The sequence below is a fragment of the Ictalurus furcatus genome, chromosome 7 (genome assembly GCF_023375685.1).
Source record: "Ictalurus furcatus strain D&B chromosome 7, Billie_1.0, whole genome shotgun sequence".
In the NCBI taxonomy this organism is placed as follows: Eukaryota; Metazoa; Chordata; class Actinopteri; order Siluriformes; family Ictaluridae; genus Ictalurus; species Ictalurus furcatus.
This window is the reverse complement of record NC_071261.1, coordinates 25,237,498-25,261,888: the sequence shown is the minus strand read 5'-3', so window position 1 is coordinate 25,261,888 and position 24,391 is coordinate 25,237,498. Positions and strand designations below refer to the sequence as shown.

The window sequence follows — 24,391 nt, the reverse complement described above, 5'->3', positions numbered from 1 at the left end:
TCAGACCATTATCTTATCTCGTTCATAATACGTACTGATCATAATATTTCCACCTCGCCTCGCTACTGCAGAAAACGTACTTTCACATCAGCTACTGCACCGAGCTTCATAAATAACCTCCCAGAGACATCAGTTAGATTTGGATCACCGTCTGATCTGACAGAACTCGATCAAGCAACAGAATGCTTAGAGTCAACACTCTGCTACACGCTAGATAGAGTGGCTCCACTCAAAAGAAAAATAATCGAGAGAAAAACCTAGCGCCCTGGTATAACGATAAAACGTATACCTTGAAAAAGACCACTCGACAATTAGAATGTAAATGGCGTCAAACCAAGTTGGTAGTATTTCAAACAGCATGGAAGGAGAGCCTCCTGAACTATAGAAAATCTCTTAGTACTGCTAGAAAAGTCTATCTCTCCACCTTAATAGGAGATAACAAAAACAATTCGAGATTTCTATTCAACACGGTAGCAAAATTAACTAGGAATAAAAACACTACAGAGAGAAGCACTCAATCATTACATAGCAGCGAAGATTTCATGAATTTTTCATTGGTAAAGTTGAAGATATTAGATGTGAAATTCAGGCTATTAAATTAAAACCAGACCGTTTTATAACTAACCCTATAGACAATAATATAGCAATATCAGAACAATGTTTAGAATGTTTTAGACCTATATCAAATCTCCCCTTTTTCTCCAAGATATTAGAAAAGGTTGTAGCACAGCAGCTATGTTCGTACTTGCATAGGAATAACAATCATGAAATGCATCAGTCAGGATTTACACCTCATCATAGCACAGAGACAGCGCTAGTTAAAGTAGTAAATGACCTACTACTGGCCTCAGGGTTGTGTCTCGTTGCTTGTGTTACTTGACCTTAGTGCAGCTTTTGATACTATTGATCACACTATTCTCCTTGATAGACTAGAAAATGTTGTTGGCATTAAGGGAACAGCCCTCTCCTCGCTCAGGTCTTATCTGACCGATCGTTATCAGTTTGTAGATGTAAATGGCGATTTCTCCACGCATACCGAGGATAATTTGGTGTTCCACAAGGTTCTGTTTTAGGCCCACTGCTTTTTACTTTATATATGCTACCTCTAGGTCAAATTATTCGTAAACATGGAATTAACTTCCACTGTTATGCTGATGATACACAGCTGTATATTTCAGCGAAGCCAGAGGACAGACAGCAGCTTAATAAAGTTGAGGAATGTGTAAAGGACATTAGACACTGGATGCTTATTAACTTCCTCTTAATTAATTCTGATAAGACAGAAGTACTTCTATTAGGACCATGTGTAGCTAGAAGTAAGCTTTCTGATCTCATAGTAACTCTGGATGGACTTTCTATTTCGTCATGTGCAGCAGTAAAAGACCTTGGTGTAATTATTGACTCCAGTCTATCATTTGATGCTCATGTAGATAATATTACTAGGATAGGCTTCTTTCATCTCAGAAATATTGCTAAAATAAGAAATATATTGTCACTACATGATGCAGAAATATTAGTTCATGCTTTCGTCACCTCTAGACTAGATTACTGTAATGCCTTACTGTCTGGATGTTCCAGTAGGTGCATAAACAAACTCCAGTTAGTCCAGAATGCAGCTGCTAGAGTCCTAACTAGAACCAGAAGATACGACCACATCACCCCGATCTGTTAAAGAGATCTCATTTTTATTTTTCTTTCCTCTGGGATGTGACCTACAGGCCGTAAACACAGTAAATGTTTATGTTCATGACATCACAAGCAGAAAAATTAACTCATATGTCTTTCAGGGAAGGATGTCTAGAAAAATGCCCCTTCTCTCTAAAAATTAAATGAAGCATGATTTAGGTTTTCAAAATTGCATCTGAATTAACCACAAAATCCTTTGGACTGATGAGACCATGGTGGAGATGTTTGGTCATCATGTACAGCTCCATGTTTGGTGAAAACCAAACAAAGCATATCACCACAAACACCTCAAACCAACTGTCAAGCACGGTTGCTGAAGGGGTGATGATTTGGGTTTGTTTTTCAGCCACAGGACCTGGGAAACTTGCAGTCATTAAGACAACAATGGACTCCACTTTATACCAGAATATTCATGAGACAGACATTTAATATCTTTTTCATAAGCTCATGCTTTTGGTATTAATGTATAAATACTGATTATTTTGCAAGAAATGTAGTTCACAATGATGTAAATATACTTTTATTTAAATATTATGTCTTCTAAAGTCTTAAGTCATGTGACCTAGCTAAAATATGTGCTACTTATAAACCCAAGGCATATAGCATATTCACATCTAGGCACAACATTTCATGTGCAGTTTGAATGACTATAAATACACATGAGCAGAGGTGAAGCTAGGGCGGTGCAGACAAACTGCATTGTGATCATATGTGGAACTGTCACTTTATCAACCAGTACAAAGTGAACAAGGAAATGACTAAAGTGAAAGAGAAAAGCAGTTAGCTCACATCGAGAAGAAACCCTTATTTTCACATTAATTTCTGAAATTAACTGCAGGATATTCACTGACTCTGGAATATAAATGCAGACAATTCTCAGTCCCTGAAAAGAGGCAAGTAAAATAAAGGTATGTACTTCAGTGAATGTTTTATAGTTCAGAGGTTTTGTCAGTGTGTGATTTATCAGGATAAACTGCACACGTTAACAATATCAGACAGAGACAGGGTCTCTAACACACTGCTGAAATACTGACTCTGAAATACAAACTGATTATAACTGTGTTTTTTATACTGTGTATTTAATGATCAGTGATCAACCCAGACAGCAAAGCTGAAAAACAGAGTCAAAGGTTCCTTTATTTTATTAACTGCTCAAAATTGGAGTGTTGAACTGATTCCAGCATGAACACTTAAATACAAGTTAAAATACAATTATACTTTATGCTTAATGACTACATTTGTCCAAATGTGTGAGCTGAACTTAATTACCTGTGTGTTTGTGTGTGTGTGTGTGTGTGTGTGTGTGTGTGTGCGTGTGTGTGTGTGTTAGAAGTACAGAGGTGAGCACTGAGTGAAACATAAACACTTCTACAAACATATCAGGAAGAGAGAAACTGTGAATGATACAGTTAGTGAGCTGAGAGCTGTGAGAATGATCAGTGAAATTCTGTGTTTATTACAATCTAATGAAGATGAAGAATGTTTACGTGTGTTTTAGATCACAGTCTAAATGCTTCCAGTGTCACTGCTCATGTTTAACACTGCAGACAGGCATGCTGAGTCAAACAGACTAATCAGTATCACCTCATACTGTTACATGTGTGAACTGAATGATGTGATTTCTTACTGAAAAGATTCAAAACACAGGAAGAAGTAAATGGCTGAATCTTCATCACCAACAAAAGGCAGAGGAAGGAAGAGCATGGATAAATCACCTTTATGTAAGTTATACAGCGTATATATGATTTGTATTTGAATTTATTAAATTATTACATAGATGTAAGTTACTGTTTCTGTAGTAACATCTAATTCACAAGCGCTTGTGCTGCATGGTGGATGTGCTACATCATTTATTGAAGGACTGTCACTATTATAGAATTTTGTCTGAAATTATGCAAATGATCTCAGTGAATGGTTTGTCTTTTCAGTTGACTTTATGTGTCTCTTTTCATATAAGAATAACACTTGTGCACTAAAACACAAACATCTTAGAAAGCAATCTATTGACACAGATCGTGTAACTATGGAGGAATTTTCAGACTTTATTCTTTAAATATTTATTGATATAATTAAATAATTCAGTAATTGGATATGTGACAATAAATGAAAAATACAAGTGGAATTGGGGCAAAAATAATTAAATGTGACTCAAAATGTTTTGTTTGCTATTTAAATACTTAAATATTTACTTATTTCAGTGATTCTCTGCAGCCATACACAGTGACATTAAATAAATCATAATAATGAGCATCATGAAATACTCGCTGAAATCTGTCACGTTCATCCATAATTAATAAAGTCTGAACAAACCCTCCATACAGTGAGGGAAAAAAGTATTTGATCCCCTGCTGATTTCGTACGTTTGCCCACTGACAAAGAAATGATCAGTCTATAATTTTAATGGTAGATTTATTTGAACAGTGAGAGACAGAATAATAACAAGAAAATCCAGAAAAACGCATGTCAAAAATGTTATAAATTGATTTGCATTTTAATGAGGGGAAATATGTATTTGACCCCTCTGCAAAACATGACTTAGTACTTGGTGGCAAAACCCTTGTTGGCAATCACAGAGGTCAGACGTTTCTTGTAGTTGGCCACCAGGTTTGCACACATCTCAGGAGGGATTTTGTCCCACTCCTCTTTGCAGATCTTCTCCAAGTCATTAAGGTTTCGAGGCTGACGTTTGGCAACTCGAACCTTCAGCTCCCTCCACAGATTTTTTATGGGATTAAGGTCTGGAGACTGGCTAGGCCACTCCAGGACCTTAATGTGCTTCTTCTTGAGCAACTCCTTTGTCGTCTTGGCCATGTGTTTTGGGTCATTGTCATGTTGGAATACCCATCCATGACCCATTTTCAATGCCCTGGCTGAGGGAAGGAGGTTCTCACCCAAGATTTGACGGTACATGGCCCCGTCCATCGTCCCTTTGATGCGGTGAAGTTGTCCTGTCCCCTTAGCAGAAAAACACCCCCAAAGCATAATGTTTCCACCTCCATGTTTGACGGTGGGGATGGTGTTCTTGGGGTCACAGGCAGCATTCCTCCTCCTCCAAACACGGCAAGTTGAGTTGATGCCAAAGAGCTCCATTTTGGTCTCATCTGACCACAACACTTTCACCCAGTTGTCCTCTGAATCATTCAGATGTTCATTGGCAAACTTCAGACGGGCATGTATATGTGCTTTCTTGAGCAGGGGGACCTTGCGGGCGCTGCAGGATTTCAGTCCTTCACGGCGTAGTGTGTTACCAATTGTTTTCTTGGTGACTATGGTCCCAGCTGCCTTGAGATCTTTGACAAGATCCTCCCGTGTAGTTCTGGGCTGATTCCTCACTGTTCTCATGATCATTGCAACTCCACGAGGTGAGATCTTGCATGGAGCCCCAGGCCGAGGGAGATTGACAGTTCTTTTGTGTTTCTTCCATTTGCGAATAATCGCACCAACTGTTGTCACTTTCTCACCAAGCTGCTTGGCAATGGTCTTGTAGCCCATTCCAGACTTGTGTAGGTCTACAATCTTGTCCCTGACATCCTTGGAGAGCTCTTTGGTCTTGGCCATGGTGGAGAGTTTGGAATCTGATTGATTGATTGCTTCTGTGGACAGGTGTCTTTTATACAGGTAACAAGCTGAGATTAGGAGCACTCCCTTTAAGAGTGGGCTCCTAATCTGAGCTTGTTACCTGTATAAAAGACACCTGGGAGACAGAAATCTTTCTGATTGAGAGGGGGTCAAATACTTCTCTTTATTTGTTCTCTATTTCCCTCATTAAAATGCAAATCAATTTATAACATTTTTGACATGCGTTTTTCTGGATTTTCTTGTTATTATTCTGTCTCTCACTGTTCAAATTAAATCTACCATTAAAATTATAGACTGATCATTTCTTTGTCAGTGGGCAAACATACAAAATCAGCAGGGGATCAAATACTTTTTTCCCTCACTGTATGTAACTCAACTAAATTTCTTTACAAACTGAAAAGAAAAGAAAAGATACAAATAATAACAATTATATATAGAACCTGTTAATGACATATACACAGAAGTTACCTAATAATATACACTATTCTTTAGCAAAATCTGTAATTGAATAATGTACTATGGCTAAGCTACAGCTCCACTAAATATTACTGTTTAATTCCACAAATCAAAGTTACAAATAGTTTATCAGTTCTTTTCACAAAAATTTTATCGATTCTTTTCCCAATTTTTTTTGTGATTAAATCTTATATTTGCCAGTAATTTATGCATAACTGAATGTATGTAGCTAAATTAAAACCTATGATTGTGGAATGTAATTATTAATTGTGATCAGCTCCATGGGCGTAGAATAAAGGGACCTGTCCCCTGTACTTTTAATAAAATGTAAATTCGAGCAGTGTAAGTACTTTTGGTGTTCGTATTGCACAATGACGAATAATTTGCTATACTACATGTGTCTTTTTAAAGGCTGACTATTTCCACTGATGAATAATTGGCAAGATTTGATGGTAATATTAGCCGACCCGCAGTCCCGCACAAGCTGTAGTGTAAACAGCTTTACACTAAAAAAAACTTTGTTTACACTATTTTATGGCTATTTATGTTATTGAAGATATAACATGTTATTGTACTGATATAAAGTCTTCTTACAGTGACACAGGTGTGCCGTAATGCAGGGGGGAGATTAGGACGATTCTAAGGGCCCTGGTCAGACAGGTGGCCCAGCAGAACCCCATAATTTCCTGTATGATTTTGGTATTTAAATGGCCTCTTTGCAGAATCTATTAAGAAGCACGCTATAATGAATGCCCTCAGACTGTGCCAAGTGCATGTGTGTGTCCCGTTAAGACGTTCACAGGTTATTCCGAAACACGGCACTTTACAGTTGTGAGTTGTTACATGCGTCAGGGAGAGTTCTATGATCCTGAAGCTAGCCTGTATGAAGCTGTTATAATTAACATCAAATAGAAATTCTATCAGTTACTCACCCTGATGTTTATCCTTGGAAGTTTTTTCCAAGAATCTACAGTGGGGGAAATAAGTATTGAATGTGTCAACATTTTTTCAGTAAATATAATTCGTGTGAGGTTATTCACATCAAATTTTCACCAGAGATTAGTATTAACTCAAGAAATCTGGAAATATAAAGAATTCACAACATTAAAGTCCATAAATAAAGTTATGTGTAATAAAGTGGAATGACAGGAAAAAAAGTATTGAACACGCTGAGAAAAAGCTGTTCTCCAAGGCAAGGTAAGGCAAGGAACCAGCTGATATCCGTAAGTAATTATACCCCCTATCTGTGCAAATTAATATCAGCTGGGTTAGTAAATTGATGGTCTATAAAAAGGCTTTTCATTACCAAGGTTTCACACAAGAAACATCTCATGATGGGTAAAAGCAAAGAGCTCTCCCAAGACCTTTGCAACCTTATTGTTGTGAAACATATTGATGGAATCAGATAAAGACGTATTTCAAAATTTCTGAATCCTCCAGTTAGTACAATTGGGACCATTATCCACAAGTGGAAGCAACATCACTCCGTCATCAGCCGGCCACGCATAGGAGCTCCTCGCAAGATTTCTGACCAGGGAGTCAGAAGAATAGTCAGAAGAGTAGCCCAAGAGCCAAGGACCATTCAGAAAGAGCTCCAGAAACACTTGGAGGCAGCAGGTACCATCGTCACAGAGAAAACAATATTCCATGCACTCCACTGCTCGCGCTCACCCCGCAAGACTCCATTACTAAAGAAAAGGCACGTCAAAGCTCGTTTAAAGTTTGCTACAACTCATTTGGACAAGCCTATGAAATACTGGGAGAGTGTAGTCTGCTCAGAAGAGAGCAAAATTGAACGTTTTGGCTGTCATACCATGTTTGGAGAAGAAATGACACTGCACATCACCCTAAAAACACTATACCAGAAGTGAAGTTTGGAGGTGGAAACATCATGGTGTGGGGCTGTTTTTCATCACATGGTACTTGCAGACTTCATATAATTGAAGGCACGATGAATGGAGCCCCTTACCGGGAGATACTTGAGAAGAATCTGCTGCCATCCACCAGAATGATGAAGATGAGACGTGGGTGCAGCTTCCAGCAGGACAACGATCCAAAGCATACAGCAAAGGAAACTCTCAATTGGTTTCAGAGAAAAAAAATCAAGGTGTTAGAATGGCCCAGTCAGTCACCTGACCTGAATCCAATTGAACAAGATTTAAAGACAATATGTTTAGAAGAATGGGCCAAAATCACACCTGAATACTGCGGCCCATTAATTTCTTCATACAGGAAGCGTCTTGAAGCTGTCATTACAAACAAAGGCTTCTCCACTAAGTATTAAATAAATTTCAGCTAGTGTGTTCAATACTTTTTTCCTGTGTCATTCCTCTTTATTACACATAACTTTATTTATGGACGTTAATGTTGTGAATTCTTTATACTTCCAGATTTCTTGAGTTAATACTGATGTCTGGTGAAAATTTTATGTGAATAGCCTCATTGGAAATATATTTACTGAAAAAATGTACAATACAATGTACACTAAACACAATTTGCAATATTTAAATAATACAGTGCAGTATACAATATAACATGTAAGTACAGAATCATAAATTGCATATTAAGCCAATTTAGAGCAAGAGGAGATCAAACCCATCAAATAGACAAAGGTCAGAAAAAAAGAATATCCTTGACATTATTTGATCAGCTCAAATAATCATGCTAACATTGTTGTGATTAGGCTTTAATTTAATTAGTGTTATAGATTTTATTTAATGGAATCTAACTATACTTTAAAGTTAAACATTGTAGGGATTTTAGCCAGCGGTGGGCGGAGCACAGACACACAGGAGGCTGTTTCAAGGTTATGGGAGATTTATTGAAGGCAATCGGTGAGCGGGGGTGCGCATGTGGGTGTGTGTGTGTGGGTTGAAGGGAGATCGGGCGGTGAAGGGTCTCGGCCGTTGGCGGTTACAGCCAAGGGGGCGGGGCGGAGCCGTCACTCGCGTCGGAGTCATGGTGGAATTCTTCCGTACGGCGCACCATTCACGAGCCGTGGGTGCGTCGGCGGTCCCGCCCCGCCGCCACGTGCTCTCTGGATGTCCAAAACATTTGGTGGCGCTGAAGCGGAACTGTCTCTTCTGCGCAACTGCGGCAGTCGCGCGAGGAGCGATCTTTGTTTCCTGTGCGCCGGCTACCGGCCTGGCGCCACAACATGTATAATATAATTTAAGGCGTGGGTGTTCTGCCTCTGTATAGTTTATTATGGACATTTGCATTTATAAATATTATATTTTTGTATTTGTTTAATATTCTGTACAAGTTCTGTTTTATCTGCCATCATTCTGTAAAAACAAAAGCAAACAAACAAACTATATATATATATATATATATATATATATATATATATATATATATATATATATGAGGACCTTTATTGTGACGTTTTTTCGAAAGCACTGCGTTGGGTAACAGGGAGCAGTGAGCACATGGCACGGTGAAAACTCGAAATATGTTTATGTCGCATCTGAGTCAATCCTCCTTCTAAACTCTAACGAAAGGAATGGCTTTTTACTCGGTTCAATAGCAGGTGTTTCTGCCCATGTAAACTGCACTTTAAATCATTAAAGGAGCAAGACGCTCATATCCTGGCTCTTGAACAGAGTTTGACTGGCTGTTCATCTACAGTCACACTTGGGAAAGCAATCATTCAGAGCAGGGGTCTCAAACTCAAATTGCCCTGTGGCCATTTTTGGTACTGTCATCTCATAGGTGGGCGGCAAGCGCATTAAAGTGTTTTAATTAAACTACTGAATTTAGTTTTTAGTTCACTGTTACACTGCAAGTCAATAAGTTCCATTTGCAACACACTTGGGACACTCTCCACATCAACTGAGAAGGGGTCTGCAGACAGCTGGAAAGTGTCACGGTGTGCCTTGAAATCGGCAAAGCGCTCATCAAATTCCTGCAGTAGGTTGTCAATAGCAGATGTATATTTATCACCACTGAATGATGTGCACTCCTCCACAAGAAATCTTCATGATGGGAAATGGTTAAGGTTTTTTGCAGAAAGCTGACATTTCCACAATCTCAGTTCATGGAGAAGGCTTCCGCATTTTCATAAGCTGCTGTGATGAGCTGATCAGGGCCCTGGAGCTTCAGGTTAAGGATGTTTAGCTCATGTATTATGTCCACTAGGAAGGCAAGATCCATCACCCATTTTGGATCATCAAATTCATGAACATCCATTCTGCCATCTTCCATGAATCTCTGCACATCAGTTCTTAACTCAAAGAATCTCTTCAGGACATTTCCCCTGCTGAGCCAGCGCACCTCAGTATGCATCATATGCTGACTCAATTTCTTGCAGAAAGGCCCTGAACTGGCGGTACTGCAAACCCCTGGATCTGATATAATTAATACATTTCAGGACAACAGACATGACATGTTCATATTTCAGGCACTTGCTGCACAGTGCCTGTTGGTGTATAATGCAGTGCAGAACCTGGACCTGCTTTTTCCTCTTCTAATTTTCTTTGTACCAGCGCAACCAGTCTGTTTTTTCTGCCTGTCATAGATGGGGCTCCGTCAGTTGTAATGCCTACCAGTCGGCTCCATGGTAAACGAGCACGCTCAAACGCGTCACACAGCTCCTGCAAAATATCTTTGGATGTGGTGCGGCCGTGCATTGGACACAAACTTAGCAACTCTTCTGTCACTTCGAACTTCTCATTAATACCCCTTATGAAACTGCGAGCTGAGCATTGTCAGTTTTATCTGTGCTTTCATCCAGTGCCACAGAGTATGCAGTGAAAGCTTTAACTTTATCACGTGACTGATCATAAATGTCACTTGATAACTCGCTGGTCCGCTCCACCACCGTGTTAGCCGATAGCGCTATATTGTTGAACAAGCTCTTTTTTTCTGGACATAAAATATCCGGCAGGTAGCATTTCTATTAAACTCCACAAAAATACTGGGTAGTCCATCTTTCTTGAAACAGTCTGTGTTCATCATCCACCTTACGTTTTTGATTTTGACAGCGACATCTTTGTTCTTCAGCACCTTGCGCGCATTTTGGCCAACTTTGACCTTTGCCATAACAAATGAAATGCATTTTTAAAAAACAGAATTGTGTTTTTATTTTAATTATTTCAAAAGGGTAGGTTGAATTGGCATGAAACTGCTATAAAATATCATTAGATTTGGCAGGCCAGATTAGATATTTTTTTTTTACATCCTGTCGTGGGCCGGACTGAGGGGGAAGGTGGGCCTGAAGTGGCCCGCAGGCCGGGAGTTTGAGACCCCTGATTTAGTTAGAACAGTACAGTGGGTTTAGGTGACTGAGCATTCAAGAGTTCTATTATAACTCTTCAATTTCAATAATGATGATGGACTTGAAATATCGAGGACATTGAACTTTTTTATTGTGCTCAGAGTGAAAAACTAGGGAAAGGATCAACTCCACTCCGTCCCCACACTCTTGTTCTCCACAATACAACTCTCCCCATATTAATTACCCAATATCCTGTGTATGAGGAGACAACACCAAAATAAAAGTCCTTAATGAAATGTGAAAAAATAAAATACAATCAATATAAAACAAAATCAGTTCCACAGTAACATAGAACAAAGTGTTATTAAAAAAAAAAAAGTAAATTATACAGTAAGGTCAAAACATTTGAGAGTACATTCAAAACTGTCATTCTGGAAATGAACATAAAGGTTTTGAATTGTTTTGCATATGTTCCACAACATTTAAAGTAACAACAGACTGATAAAAGTGTGACTTTGTTAAAAATATGTTATAGTTGGAGTGTTGCAGTGATACTGTATAAGAGAAATAAAACACTCAAGCATGTACAGTTTTATATAAAAATATTCAGCTCTGGGATGAAAACGACTTCACACCAGTTTACTGTATAGAGACAAGGTTGAAACTAATTACAGTATTTCTACACTATTTATAAACAATGTGTAACTTTTTTGTTCTATCAAACCTAGTTTCTCGTGACTCCAGAAGTCTCCTGTCTGAAGATCAGCTGCAGTGTTCGATCTGTCTGGATGTGTTCACTGATCCAGTCACCACTCCATGTGGACACAACTTCTGCAAGAGCTGCCTTACACAGTGCTGGGAGAAGAGTCAACACTGTCACTGTCCATTATGTAAAGAGAAATTCACCAAGAGACCTGAACTGAAGATAAATACAACACTGAGAGAGATTGCAGATAACTTCAAGAAGAAAAGTGGTCCTGACAAACCTGAGGTTCTTTGTGATGCCTGCACTGGAGAGAATCTGAAGGCCCTGAAATCCTGTCTGGATTGTGTTCTGAGTTTGTGTGAAACTCATCTAGAACCTCATAATCATGTTCCAAGACTTATGAAACATAAACTAATAAACCCTGTGGAGACCCTGGAGGACTACATATGCCAGAAACATGAGAGAGCTCTGGAGCTGTTCTGTAGAGATGATCAGACGTGTGTGTGTAAGTTCTGCACTGAGACAGACCACAAGAATCACAACACTGTTCCTATAGAGGAGGAGAGCAGAGAGAGGAAGGTGAGAAACACTGATTAATATCAGATTTCGTAATTCTTATGGATATTGCAATTAAATTTATAAAGTGGTAGAAGGATTTTGACCTCAGATAGAACAGCTCCAAGAAAATAATTTGTTGACAATAATAATAATTTATTACTGAAAATTATTTGTTACACCACGCATAGGGAAAATTATGAAAAGTCACTTAACAAAACAGAGGGACAAATTTAATAAGCATGAAGTCAATTATGTTTCTTCTACTCTGTCCTCAGACACAGCTGGGGAAAACACAGACAGATGTGCAGCAGATGATTCAGGACCGACTGAAGAAGATCCGAAAGATCAAACACTCAGTAGAGCTCAGCAAAGTGTGTGGGAAATATTTTGCATATTGTTTGCTCTAATTTGTAGAAATGAACAAACTGCATTAAACACTGTTTCACTATTCAGTTTTATCTGATGGAAGTGAAAATGTGTTCCTCCTTTAGAGAAGCACAGAGAAAGAGAAAGCAGACAGTGTTGAAGTCTTCACTGCTCTGATTCGCTCCATTGAGAGAAGTCAGGCTGAGCTGCTGGAGGTGATGGAGGAGAAGCAGAAAGCAGCAGAGAGGCAGGCTGAAGGACTCATTAAAGAGCTGGAGCAGGAAATCACTGTGCTAAAGAGGAGAGACACTGAGCTGGAGCAGCTCTCACACACTGAGGAGCATCTCCACCTCCTACAGGTCAGTGTTCCTCTCTCTGCTCACTGGCAATGCAGAACATCACAGAACAACACTCTCCATGCTGAGGGATTTCTCCTCTCTCCTGCTCTACTGTAGATTTACTCCTCCATGTGCAGCCCTCCACACACCAAGAACTGGACTGAGATCAGTATTAACACTGATCTGAGTGGGGACACTGTGAGGACAGCTCTGTCTCAGCTTCAGAAGACTCTGAATGAGAAACTCACTAAAACACTCAATGACAAGTTTAAAGAAACAGGTGAGAAACTTTCATATTTAACAATTTTTAGGCATAAGTCTAAAATGTGTAGCATTAAAATGATCTTAAATCTAATGAAAGTGATGTTTTGTTGTGATTAGTTTCAACAGAACTGAAGAGGATTCAGCAGTATGCAGGTACAGTGAGGTTTCTGATTTCCTCTCATATTAAAATGTACATATCAGCATTACACCACTGCATCATCAGACTTATTTTCATCTGTAGATCTCTCCAGCTAAAAGGAAGTCTTAAAGTGTCTCTCATTATCCTCCTGACTATAGCTCCCTATTACTGCCATGCACTAAAGCCCTTAAACCCTTTTCTACTTTAGAAAGACTGATCTTCTTCTTACATTTCACTAAGAAAGTCATGCAGGAAACATGTATGTTTGGACAGAGATTTACGTTATTCTTTTCTTCACTGCATGAGTATTAAACTTAGTTTTTTTTTATGTTTTTGTGCAGTGCAAACAAAAGTCAGAGTTTTATTCTCATGCAGTTAGACAATATATATATATTTAAATTTCAGTGTCTCAATCATTGACTTTAGAGTCACGTGTTCTCTTGTGTGTGTGTGTGTGTGTGTGTGTGTGTGTGTGGAGTTTGAATGTTCTCCCCATGCTGCGGGAGTTTCCTCCGGGTGCTCCGGTTTCCTCCTCCAGTCCAAAGACATGCATGGTAGGCGGATTGGCATTTCCAAAGTGTCTGTAGTGTATGAATGGGTATATGAATCACTGTGCCTGGTGGCCATCTTCAGTCGTCTTGACTCAGTCTTGCAACTGGATCATGGTGGTCACCGGGAAGTGAAAGTGAGGCCGAGGCTGCGCAAGTCTTCCTCACTATAATCCAATTCACACGCAAGTCGAGTCCCAGTTTGTGTTCTCCATAATGAAGGTGGAAATGGAAACTTCGGTCTTCGTCGAAATGGATGGACGGACGAACTCCTGTGTTTGTGTGTGTGTTTCTCTCATGTTCTGTGACTCTAAAATATGAAATAAAGTTTCAGAAGGAAAACATTTTTCATCTTTGACAGGCTCCTACCATCAACTGTACAAGTTTTCTCTTTTTACAAGAGATCATTTAAAATGTTTCATTATTTAATCTTCTACAAATCCTCTTATAAATCCTTATGAATCTGATCCACTGATGATGATTTAATATTTTTACCTGCAAACGCACATCTCACTCTGTGTGTTTCTCTCAGTGGATGTGACTCTGGATCCTGATGCAGCTCATCCATATCTCATCCTGTCTGCTGATGGAAAACAAGTGACAGATGGAGACAAACAACAAGATCTCCCTGATACACCACAGAGGTTTAATACAGGTGTCGCTGTTCTGGGAAAGCAGAGTTTCTCCTCCGGGAGAATTTATTATGAGGTGCAGGTCAGAGGGAAAACTGCATGGGATCTCGGAGTCGTGAGAGAGAACATTAACAGGAAGGGAAAGATTACACCGAGACTTCAGGATGGATTCTGGACTGTAGGGCTGAGGAATGAGAATGAGTACAGCGCTTGTGCTGGTCCCGCTGTCCCCCTCACACTGAGAGAGAAGGTGGAGAAGGTGGGGGTGTTTGTGGATTATGAGAAGGGTCTGGTCTCCTTTTATGATGTGAAGTCCAGCTCTCATATCTACTCTTTCACTGCTCAGTCTTTCACTGAGAAACTCTATCCTTACTTCTGTCCTTGTACAAATGATGGAGGTAAAAATTCAGCACCACTGATTATCTCTCCTGTATTTAACACTGAATGAATTTTCACCTCACAGATTTAATCATCTATTTAATGGCGAGAATAAAAATAAATATTTTACTTTTCTGGTAAATTTTAGAAATGCATATTCCCTTTTAAAGTGCTCTACAGTTTATTTTAATAACTGGGTTTTTTGTTTGTTTGTTTGTTTGTTTGTTGTTTGTTTTGGATAACAAATAATTTTAATCCTTCAGTATGTCTTTTACACGTTATGATTGTGGAACTTAACAAAGATCATTTACAGTTCACACTGAGTTTTACTGCAGAATTTAATATGATGAATAAAATGTATGAAGTTCAGCTGCTGATGTCTGTGTAGATAAAACCGAACACCACTGTGTTTCTCCTTCAAACTTCATCAAACACAAACACAAACACATTCATCTTTTATTTAGAAATAAACATGCCAGGGTTATTGTGTTTTGTTTTGTTTTTTGTTTTTCATAAAAAAACTAATGAATGAATGAATCCTCTTTCTGCACTAATTTCTGCCATCTGCTGGTACAAAGGTGAAATGGCGTGGCCTATTTTGATGGGATCAATTTCCCTTCAAAAGTATTGCGGTCACGGATCGAAAAATAATAAGCGTGAATCAAACATTTAAAAACACATGCAGAATTATATCGCACAAAACTGAAACATGAATTCAAAGTTTTTTGAATCGCGCACAAAATCGTTTTCCTTGGTTATATTACTGTGTTTTTGTGCTCTCTGACATTTTCTGCTCATGTTTTCTTTTTTTGAACGCTTGTGCTGTTTTTCCTTCTCTCTTGTTTCCACATTCTCCACTTTTCCAAATGTTGCAGTTCGAGTTTCACGTAAATGAGGGCGGGATTTAGCGTCACCATTGGTCCACTACAGCTCCTCCTCTAGCCAATCAATCGAAACATGGAGTTGACGTCACTCCATAATTTATATATTTATTTAGATTTAGAGTCTATATTGTTACTTAGACGTGTTATTTAAAATTCATCCCTCAGCCATTAAACTCGTCTCCATGGTAACGCCGTAAAACCCAGAGAGCACAATTTTACGTCGCGTGGAGCGTTCACGCTAAAAGGCTCGCGCGCCCCAGAGACGGTAAACTCCGAAATCTACGTAAAGAGGAAGCGCTGTAGTTCTTTCCAAAATGGCGGCCACCATAGAGAACAGCAGTGCTGCAGCTGCGAATAAGAAAAAACATTTAGGAATTCCTGAAGCAGTGTTTGTAGTGAGTAATCACTTGTCAGAATAATGTCTTTATTATGTGTGGAGTAAACACGGGCTCTTCTGTAAGCGTGTTAATATCTTTAGAGTAGAGGCCGTGGAGATTAGCCGTTAGCTTAGCCCGCTATGCTAACAAGGTTTAGGAGCTGAAGTTCCTCCGTCGCCTTTTAAGGCTGTGGCTCATGCTGGCTAACAGGCTACAGCTAACTCACGCCTTTATTATAAACCAGAGACTTGGTCTTGCGGGTATTTTCAATATGAGGTCGCTTCTGAAATCTGTCCGTGAAATAATTCATTATGACTGTTCAACTGTTTTCTGGATTATTATTATTGTTATTATTATTATTATTATTATTATTATTATTATTATCATCATCATTATTTAGTCCGTTACTGTTCTGCAGAGCTGATCAGTGATGAAATGTGTGATTTGATGAGAGCATGGAACTGATAAAAGGTGACAAAGTGAAATACTGAATCCAAGTGAAAGTCTAATTCCTAAAATCTACAGGCAGGATGTGGTGGAAATGAAATATAAGTGTGAATGTGTATAATGTGCATTTTACAGTCACAGCATTACGTGGAGAAAAGTGCTCTGTATTCTCCATTAAAATACAGTATCTCCTCATGCTAGTGTAAATAGATCAGGGTCTTAGAATACTATCAAGCTAAAAACCCCCGTTAGAGAGGAGTTAATACAGCAAGAAAACAACACACGCTTGATGCGTGTCTTTCTTGTATTTATTCATTTGATGGATGCTTTTGATCCAAAGTGACTGCTGGGTTGAACGTTGGAGCATCAGGATCCAACAGTGGCAGCTTGACAGTACCGGGATTCAATCTCACAACCTTCTGATCAGTAGTCCAGCGCTTTAACCGCCGAATCAGCTCTGCCACACAGTGTAGTGTACAGAAGGAAGCGTTGAGGAACAGCTGGTCAACTTGAGCTGTACTAGAGACGTGAAGGGAATGATGGTGTGATAAATATGACCAAAAATGTGTTTTTATCTTTTCTTTGAACACACTTTATTTATTTATTTTTTTTAGTTTTTGTTTATTTATTTATTCATAAGTTGCAATGGGCTGCGTCCCAAACTGCATGCTACTGTACTGTATGTCAATATAGAAGTGCTGTACTCATTAGTCACATTATTTCTGTTATTTGGGACAAAGCCCACATCCTGACGGTTTGCTGAAAGACTGTTGTTCTCTTCGTATTGCTTTCTTAGGAGGATGTGGATTCATTTATGAAGAAGCCCGGCAATGACACGGCGGATGTCGTACTGAGGAAGCTTGATGAACAGTACCAGAAATATAAATACATGGAAGTCAACCTGGTTCAGAAAAAAATGAGGTTTGGAGAAATGTAATCCTGTCTTGTGAAGTGTTGCTCAATGGTGGAAGGGTCACTTTGTTAAAAATGAAAATTGCATTAAATTTCCTTAACTCAGCAGACTGGTGCCAGGGTTAGGCTAGTTTGCCTGCCTGTTCTTGGGGGATTGTGTTGGTTAGTGTATTTACAAAACTAGCCTTTGCAGTATTGTAGCTATGAGATTTCTTGGCTATTTTCTAGTTCTGATCTAGTTAATGTTTAGGTAAACTAAGGCTAAGGCTTTTTTTGTATTTTAAATCCCATCCCATAGAATAAGCTGGTGCTACTTTCATGAGTTAAAAATGTGTTTTCAAATCTTGAAACCTGAAACTGGAAATCAAGTCAAACTACAGACCGTTCATCATTTCTGTAGTCAGTTGCTCTAGATTGGCTGTCTGTCCTTGTAAGATGAAGATTTTTTTTTTCCAGATATAAAAGTGACCACACACCAGGGAAAAACCATCAAGTGCAATGCACAGACCGTATTGTTTTACATTTGTGACATTAGGATAGTGTGCCACAATCAAAAACAAAACCTTTAATGCATTGCTCTAAATGCTTGGTCTCTTTAATGAAAGCATGGTATTGCTTTTTTAATTACTTACTTCACGTCATAATTTTCTGTCGTATTGCATTTCTTTGCCATCACTGCATTGCAGTAATGACACACTGAAATGCATCCACTGTCTAATCACAGCACTAAGCTGCACTCGCGGTGGGGTTGTAATCAGAGAAGTTGATTTCCAGGAGACATTGCAGTTCATATGAAGAAACATCATTTATACGTTCTTATTGGTTCTTTGGTTCTTCATTCCTTCTGCACTAAGCGTTCAACCCATAATTATTACTACAACATTATAAAAGTGTTAATAGGACTAAAATGTTTCCAGCTTACCACAGGACCTGGTTATGTTTTGAAATTTCTTACTTTTAATGAGGAGAAATTGCTCTGTTTATCAATGACTTAAAAGCAGTGCAGTGAAGGTTTTGCTTTTCAGTCTGGAGCATCCCTTCTTCATAAAGATCTTTTTATTATCACGGTTGGTCTGTTTACAAGGTATTTAAATTATTATTAGGATGTGGTTTCCTTCGCATGGAACATTTTCCCTTTTTATTTATTTATTTATTTTCATTTTGTTTACCTGTGGAAGCTGTAATGCTTCCATGATTGGTATTGAAATGTGAAACAGTGCCACCATGTGTGAGAGTGAGGATCACTGCTATAAACAATGCTGGAGTTTTTGTTTTTTACAAGTTTGTTAAGATGCATATTAAGGTTTTTAGGGGGTTTTTTTCACTCCTTCAGGTTGAAAAACCAGATTCCACAAATCAAGCAGACGTTAGAAATCTTACGGCACATGCAGGAGAAAAGGGTAAATTCAACACCTCCTAGTTGACTTGATTCATCATTCTGTCTCCATGTTTATCTCTAGTCATAGCTTCCTGAATATATGCTGTCCACCTCTTTTTTTTTATTAATATATTCTGTAATATGTCCATGTCTCGATACAGGACACTACAGATCCAATGGAGACACACTTCCTATTGGCTGATAATGTGTACTGCAAGGCCTCTGTCCCGCCCACGGATAAAGTGTGTTTGTGGCTTGGGGTAAGTCCTCGGACACGCTTCTGCAGGATCATGCCACCTTAAACACCATCTTGTTACCAATCATAATATTGTTCTGAACAGAAGATTCAAAACAGTGTCAGATTTTTTTTTCTGATGAAGTCATAAATTCTCACACCATTCACAATTTGATATTTTAGAGAGAGGAACAGAATGGACACCAAATTTAACACACCTGCTCCCCATTCACACCTGAGACATTGTAACACTAACAAGTCACATGACACCGGGGAAGGAAAATGGCTAATTGGGCCCAATTTGGACATTTTCACTTAGGGGTGTACTCACTTTTGTTGCCAGCTGTTTAGACATTAATGACTGTGTGTTGAGTTATTTTTAGGGGACAGCAAATTTACACTGTTACACAAGCTGTACACTCACTACTTTACATTGTAGCAAAGTGTCATTTCTTCAGTGTTGTCACATGAAAAGATATAATCAAATATTTACAAAAATGTGAGGTGTGTACTCTGTTCGTGTGTGTGTGTGTGTATATATATATATATATATATATATATATATATATATATATATATATATATATATATATATATATATATATATATATATATATATATATAGTGTATGTATGTATATATATATATAGTGTATGTATGTATATATATATATATATATATATATATATATATATATATATATATATATAATGTGTGTGTATGTATGTATATGTGTATATATATATGTATATGTGTGTGTAGATAGATGGATGCTCTGCTTCTTAGCATAATAATATGTAAATAGCAAACTCTTCTGCTATTTTATATGAACAACTTTTTAGTCTCACCTTGGAAAAATGAAGACATGAAATTACTGAATTAAAAAAGAGCATTAAATGTGTAGAATTAGACATCCTGATTTTTTTTCTGTTAAATTGCTTCAACAAATCTAAATTCTGAGTTCTTAATTTCAGATTTCATGACATTACCCGAGTAGTGGACTAGTTATCTTTCCTGTAGTTAAAGCAAAAACAGCAGGACATTTTAGACTATTTTAGACTAGTTTATAAGTGCAGTTAAATGCTAATAAAACACAACAAGGAACATGTCAAGCCACACTTCAGTTAACAGCCAGACAAAGGCTACGAATTACATTCCCAGCTTCAATGTTTCCTGTTCCAGAAAACAGACAATGAAGCTGGAGTTGAATATGGTGGTCCATGTTCAACTCTAACTTCATTCTCTGTTTTCTGGTCTGAACTAGCTGAGTGGGATAAGATGGTGACGTGCAACACGTGGCACAGAAATCACTATTTCACACATTTAAATTCTTATCTTATATATTTATAACCTTCCCTAAATTTTTGGTTTTGTGCAAACTAAATGTCTATGTTAAAGAGAAAATATGACTTTATAATATACCATATAATCAGAATCAGCCATCCAGTGTGAGTTAATCACTTAACATCATGCTTTTCAGTACTTCTCTGAGCTCTTAATAGCATTTAAAACAAGTGATAATGGTAGCTGGTCATCACGGTTCTTCATTGGTGGTCTCTTCCTGAAACAGGCCAATGTAATGTTGGAGTATGACATAGATGAAGCTCAGACACTGCTGGAGAAGAATCTCGGCACGGCTTCTCGAAACCTGGAGTCTCTAGAGGAGGACCTGGACTTCCTCCGAGACCAGTTCACAACCACTGAAGTCAGTATCCTTACAGAGCTGCATTTCCTGGCAGGTTGCACTTTTTGGCCTTTTTACGATTCCAGTGATGTCATTCTTATTTTTGGTTGCTGTATGTAGTTATCGTTAATACTTCTGCATTAATGAAACTCTTTTTGTTTCAAGTACTGAATAGAGCTGAACTTGAATGTAGACCATGCAGGAGCTCAGCATTGGCATTTTCACACTGAGTATTAGAGTGGGTTCTGAATCTAAAACAGCAGCGTGGATTCAGCCGAGACCCTCTGAAGAACTCGCATAGCTTCAGTATATCTTGTACCGATCGGTCAGGTTTAATAGCATCAGTGAGACTGTAACTGATAGAGATCTTCATGTCTGATCCCAGTCAGTCTTGGGGATCGCTCTGGCTTTCATCGGTTTGCATTTTACAGAGTCAGCTTGTCTGCGCTGACCTAATCTGGTTAGTCGGTTTCAATTAATGTTAGCTATTACACTTGCAGACAAAGGAGAACCCTTTCATGATGTCATTCTGCGTTTTCAACAGAACATCTTCTCTACTCTCCATGAGCTATGAGAGGGATGCAATGGCTAAACTATGAATTATCAGCTTTTTTGGAATTTGAACATTCAATAGTTGGATAGGAAATACTGTGTGTATGCAGTTATTGTTTGTGTTGAAAGCTATTTCATTTTATTCTCCTCTTGTGCAGGTTTCCTTGCACTCATGCAAAAACACGTCTATACCCAAACATATTCAGCTTACACCCAAACATATTCAGCTTACACCCAGAGTTATTTGCTCACAAACAAAATATTAGAATACCAAAAATGGTGCTACTTTTGTGTGACTTTGTTCTCCTCATACTTGGTAAGTGTGCTATGCACCTACTTTCCCTTTAGTAGAGAAAACATTTTATTGTTTCTCGCATGTGAATATAAGAAGAGTTTTGGCATGCATGGTTTGAGGCATTGAATGTTTTTTGTCCAAAATGCAGTAAGGAAAAATTTTCAACTTTATTTTTAATTTTTTTTAAATAAATAAAAAGTAGCTTAAATTTGATTATCCTTTTTTTGTACCTCTGTCTATTTTACCAGTACTTTTTAAAAGTCATGTGAATTAGGATTTTGAGGAAGGAAACCACCCAGTCTTTCAGTATCTACAATTCTCAGTGTAACATTTTATGAACAAATGTAGGCCTTAACATTTTTTCAGATATGGCACGTGTGTACAACTGGGATGTCAAGAGGAGGAGCAAAGACAACCTTCTTAAATCAGCTGAGAGGTCTTAGAAGAGATGTAACACTTCCCTGTCAGTGAAACACCCCAGTCAGTTTCCCTTCACACTGTTATCTATTGATTTTTGTTACTTTCAAAGTATTTTTTCAAGTAAAAAGGAAATGGAAATGAAACAGAAGTCATAATGTCAGTTGTCTTTACTTTTTTTTCCCCCATTATCAGTAGTTGTTTGCTTTATTGTACCTGGTTTTTCCTCTTTTTCATTTATTTTATGCTTACTGACAAGTCTGGTGTTCATGATGCTGAGTTCAGCTGTTTTCTGTTAATGGGGGGGGGAAATACTGCTTTTGAAAAAGTCTGAGTGAGGAGATGCTGGATAAAAGGGGTGGATTGCTCTAAAGGGGGAAAAGTGTGTTTAATAAACCCTTCCTGGGGAAACGTGTTCACTGGTTAACCTTCCCATCTGTCCTGACTCCTTCCACTTGCTCCTGTCTCTTTCCTTCTTCTCTTGACTCCACAGTTCTTACCTCTGCTGAAACCTGTGCGTTTTCCTCTCCCTTTTTACTTCGTTTTCAACTGTATTTATTTGTTAAATTGTATCCATTAAAACTGAATGAGCACCTCACAATGAAGCTTTAGGGAAAGACATAAAGCGAATACAATGGTCTGTGTTTTGTTTTTTTTCCCCTTTTCCTCCCACCCCAGGGTCTCTAGATTCCTCCCTCTGTCCAAAAGCATGTTAGTAGATGGATTGACAACTCTAAATTGCCCCTATGGGTTTGTGTGCGTGTCTGCACATACTCATGGTCTGCAATGGGTTGTTCCTGGAATAGGCTCTGAATTCACCATAACCATTACCAGGATACAGCACTTACTGAAAATGACTACACTCACTGACCACTTTATTTAAGATGCCTGTACACCTGCTCATTCATGCAAATATCTATTCAAGCAATTATGTGGCAGAACAATGCATAAAAACATGCAGCTTCAGTTCAACATCAGAGGGAGGGGAGGATGTGATCTCAGTTACTCTGACCATGGCATGGTTGTTGGTGGCAGATGGGCCATTTTAAGAATTTTTTATAACTGATTTTCTCACACAACAGTCAGGAGAATTTACACAAAATGTTGAGAACAACCAAAAACTTCCATGTGAGCAGCAGGTCTGCAGGTGGGAATACTGACCGGAAGTCTACAGTAACTCAAATATCCACTCTTTATAACTGTGGTGAGCAGAAAAGCATCTCAGAACAAACAACACTTTGAACCTTGAGGTGGATGGAGGACAACAGCAGATCACTTCCAGTTCCACCATGTCAGTGAAGAACAGTAATCTGAGGTTACACTGGGCAGAGATGCACCAAAACTGGCCAGCTGAGGACTGGAAAGATGTTGCCTAATCTTTTACTGTCCAGTTTCATGAGTCTGTCCTCCCTCTAGCCTCTGATTTCTGTGCTTGGCAGACAGTAGTGAAACCTGATACTGCATGATTTTATGCATTGTGCTGCTGCCACATGATTGGCTGTTTGGAAATGGTGAGTGTCTTGTTTTAATGATTTAATATTTGTCCTCCTGTATAATATAAGCAGCATGTTTTTTTAGAGTGCAACATGGACAATAATCCTAATATCAGCAAGCATCGTTCCTTGCTTTCAAAGTACTACTTTACATCCGAATTTCAAACTATTGCCATGGTGCCTTTTATTTAGTTGTTCACCCAAGTTTGCATGCTTCAATATGTTGCACTGAATGAGTGCCGGATAAGTAGCAGACTTTATGGTGTATGGTGGGCTAACCTTTAATGTGTTCTTAAAATGCTCAGGGTTCTGAAATTTAATACTTAACACCAATTTTGAAAGGATTGGGGAACAAACCTTAGACTGTGGTATGGAAGAAAGTACAATTTGAATATAAACTCTTTATAGGTTTGTCCACAGAATCAGAGGAAGGAAGAAATCTAACCTATTTAAAAAGTTATACAGTTTTAATCTTAAAATCATGAGTCGTGCTCACCAGTGTCCAGTTACCTGCAATGTTTTGAAGCTATGATACCAACCATGTTGGAGGCATGACAGCTGAAAAAACTGCCTACAAAATGTCAATTCGTGAGATACAGCGGTATATGCCATGTATTTGCATACATCTAAACAACTGGTGTTTGTCAGCTTCACTGAGTTCAGATTCCAATGTCTGTTAATGCACGTATCGACAAGATATTTGTCTTTGAGGCATGCTGTTTGAGTTGGGGACCAAAAAAAATATATTTCAATGCTATTGAGGCTAATTGATGCATTTTAAGGAAGGGAAATCAATAGGGGGTGGGGGGGGGGTGGCAATAGATTTAATTTAAGCTCTACATGCTTGGA

The 24,391-nt window shown here is 38.5% G+C and overlaps 2 protein-coding genes across 2 annotated transcripts; both read left to right on the top strand.

Moving 5' to 3' along the window:
• Window positions 1–690: 690 nt before the first annotated feature.
• Window positions 691–15,357, top strand: LOC128610238 (E3 ubiquitin-protein ligase TRIM39-like). Its single transcript, XM_053629425.1, has 8 exons — window positions 691–2,594; window positions 3,321–3,407; window positions 11,668–12,224; window positions 12,479–12,574; window positions 12,695–12,928; window positions 13,025–13,187; window positions 13,298–13,324; window positions 14,391–15,357. Exons 2-8 carry the CDS (start codon window positions 3,344–3,346, stop codon window positions 14,936–14,938), a joined length of 1,689 nt encoding a protein of 562 aa, XP_053485400.1. The 5' UTR covers window positions 691–2,594; window positions 3,321–3,343; the 3' UTR covers window positions 14,939–15,357.
• Window positions 15,358–15,859: 502 nt separating this feature from the next.
• Window positions 15,860–22,689, top strand: vbp1 (von Hippel-Lindau binding protein 1). Its single transcript, XM_053629424.1, has 6 exons — window positions 15,860–16,147; window positions 17,373–17,497; window positions 18,822–18,888; window positions 19,028–19,126; window positions 20,672–20,810; window positions 21,999–22,689. Exons 1-6 carry the CDS (start codon window positions 16,067–16,069, stop codon window positions 22,073–22,075), a joined length of 588 nt encoding a protein of 195 aa, XP_053485399.1. The 5' UTR covers window positions 15,860–16,066; the 3' UTR covers window positions 22,076–22,689.
• The last annotated feature ends 1,702 nt before the right edge of the window (window positions 22,690–24,391 follow it).

What these genes read in the sequence shown, in the direction of transcription:
- LOC128610238 (XM_053629425.1), top strand. Translation starts at nt 3,344, where the DNA reads ATGGCTGAATCTTCATCACCAACAAAAGGCAGAGGAAGGAAGAGCATG. An exon ending in CATGGATAAATCACCTTTAT is followed by an intron (nt 3,408 to 11,667) that starts GTAAGTTATACA and finishes TATCAAACCTAG; the next exon opens with TTTCTCGTGACTCCAGAAGT. An exon ending in ACTCAGTAGAGCTCAGCAAA is followed by an intron (nt 12,575 to 12,694) that starts GTGTGTGGGAAA and finishes TTCCTCCTTTAG; the next exon opens with AGAAGCACAGAGAAAGAGAA.
- vbp1 (XM_053629424.1), top strand. Translation starts at nt 16,067, where the DNA reads ATGGCGGCCACCATAGAGAACAGCAGTGCTGCAGCTGCGAATAAGAAA. An exon ending in TTCCTGAAGCAGTGTTTGTA is followed by an intron (nt 16,148 to 17,372) that starts GTGAGTAATCAC and finishes TTGCTTTCTTAG; the next exon opens with GAGGATGTGGATTCATTTAT. An exon ending in GTTCACAACCACTGAAGTCA is followed by an intron (nt 20,811 to 21,998) that starts GTATCCTTACAG and finishes ACATTTTTTCAG; the next exon opens with ATATGGCACGTGTGTACAAC.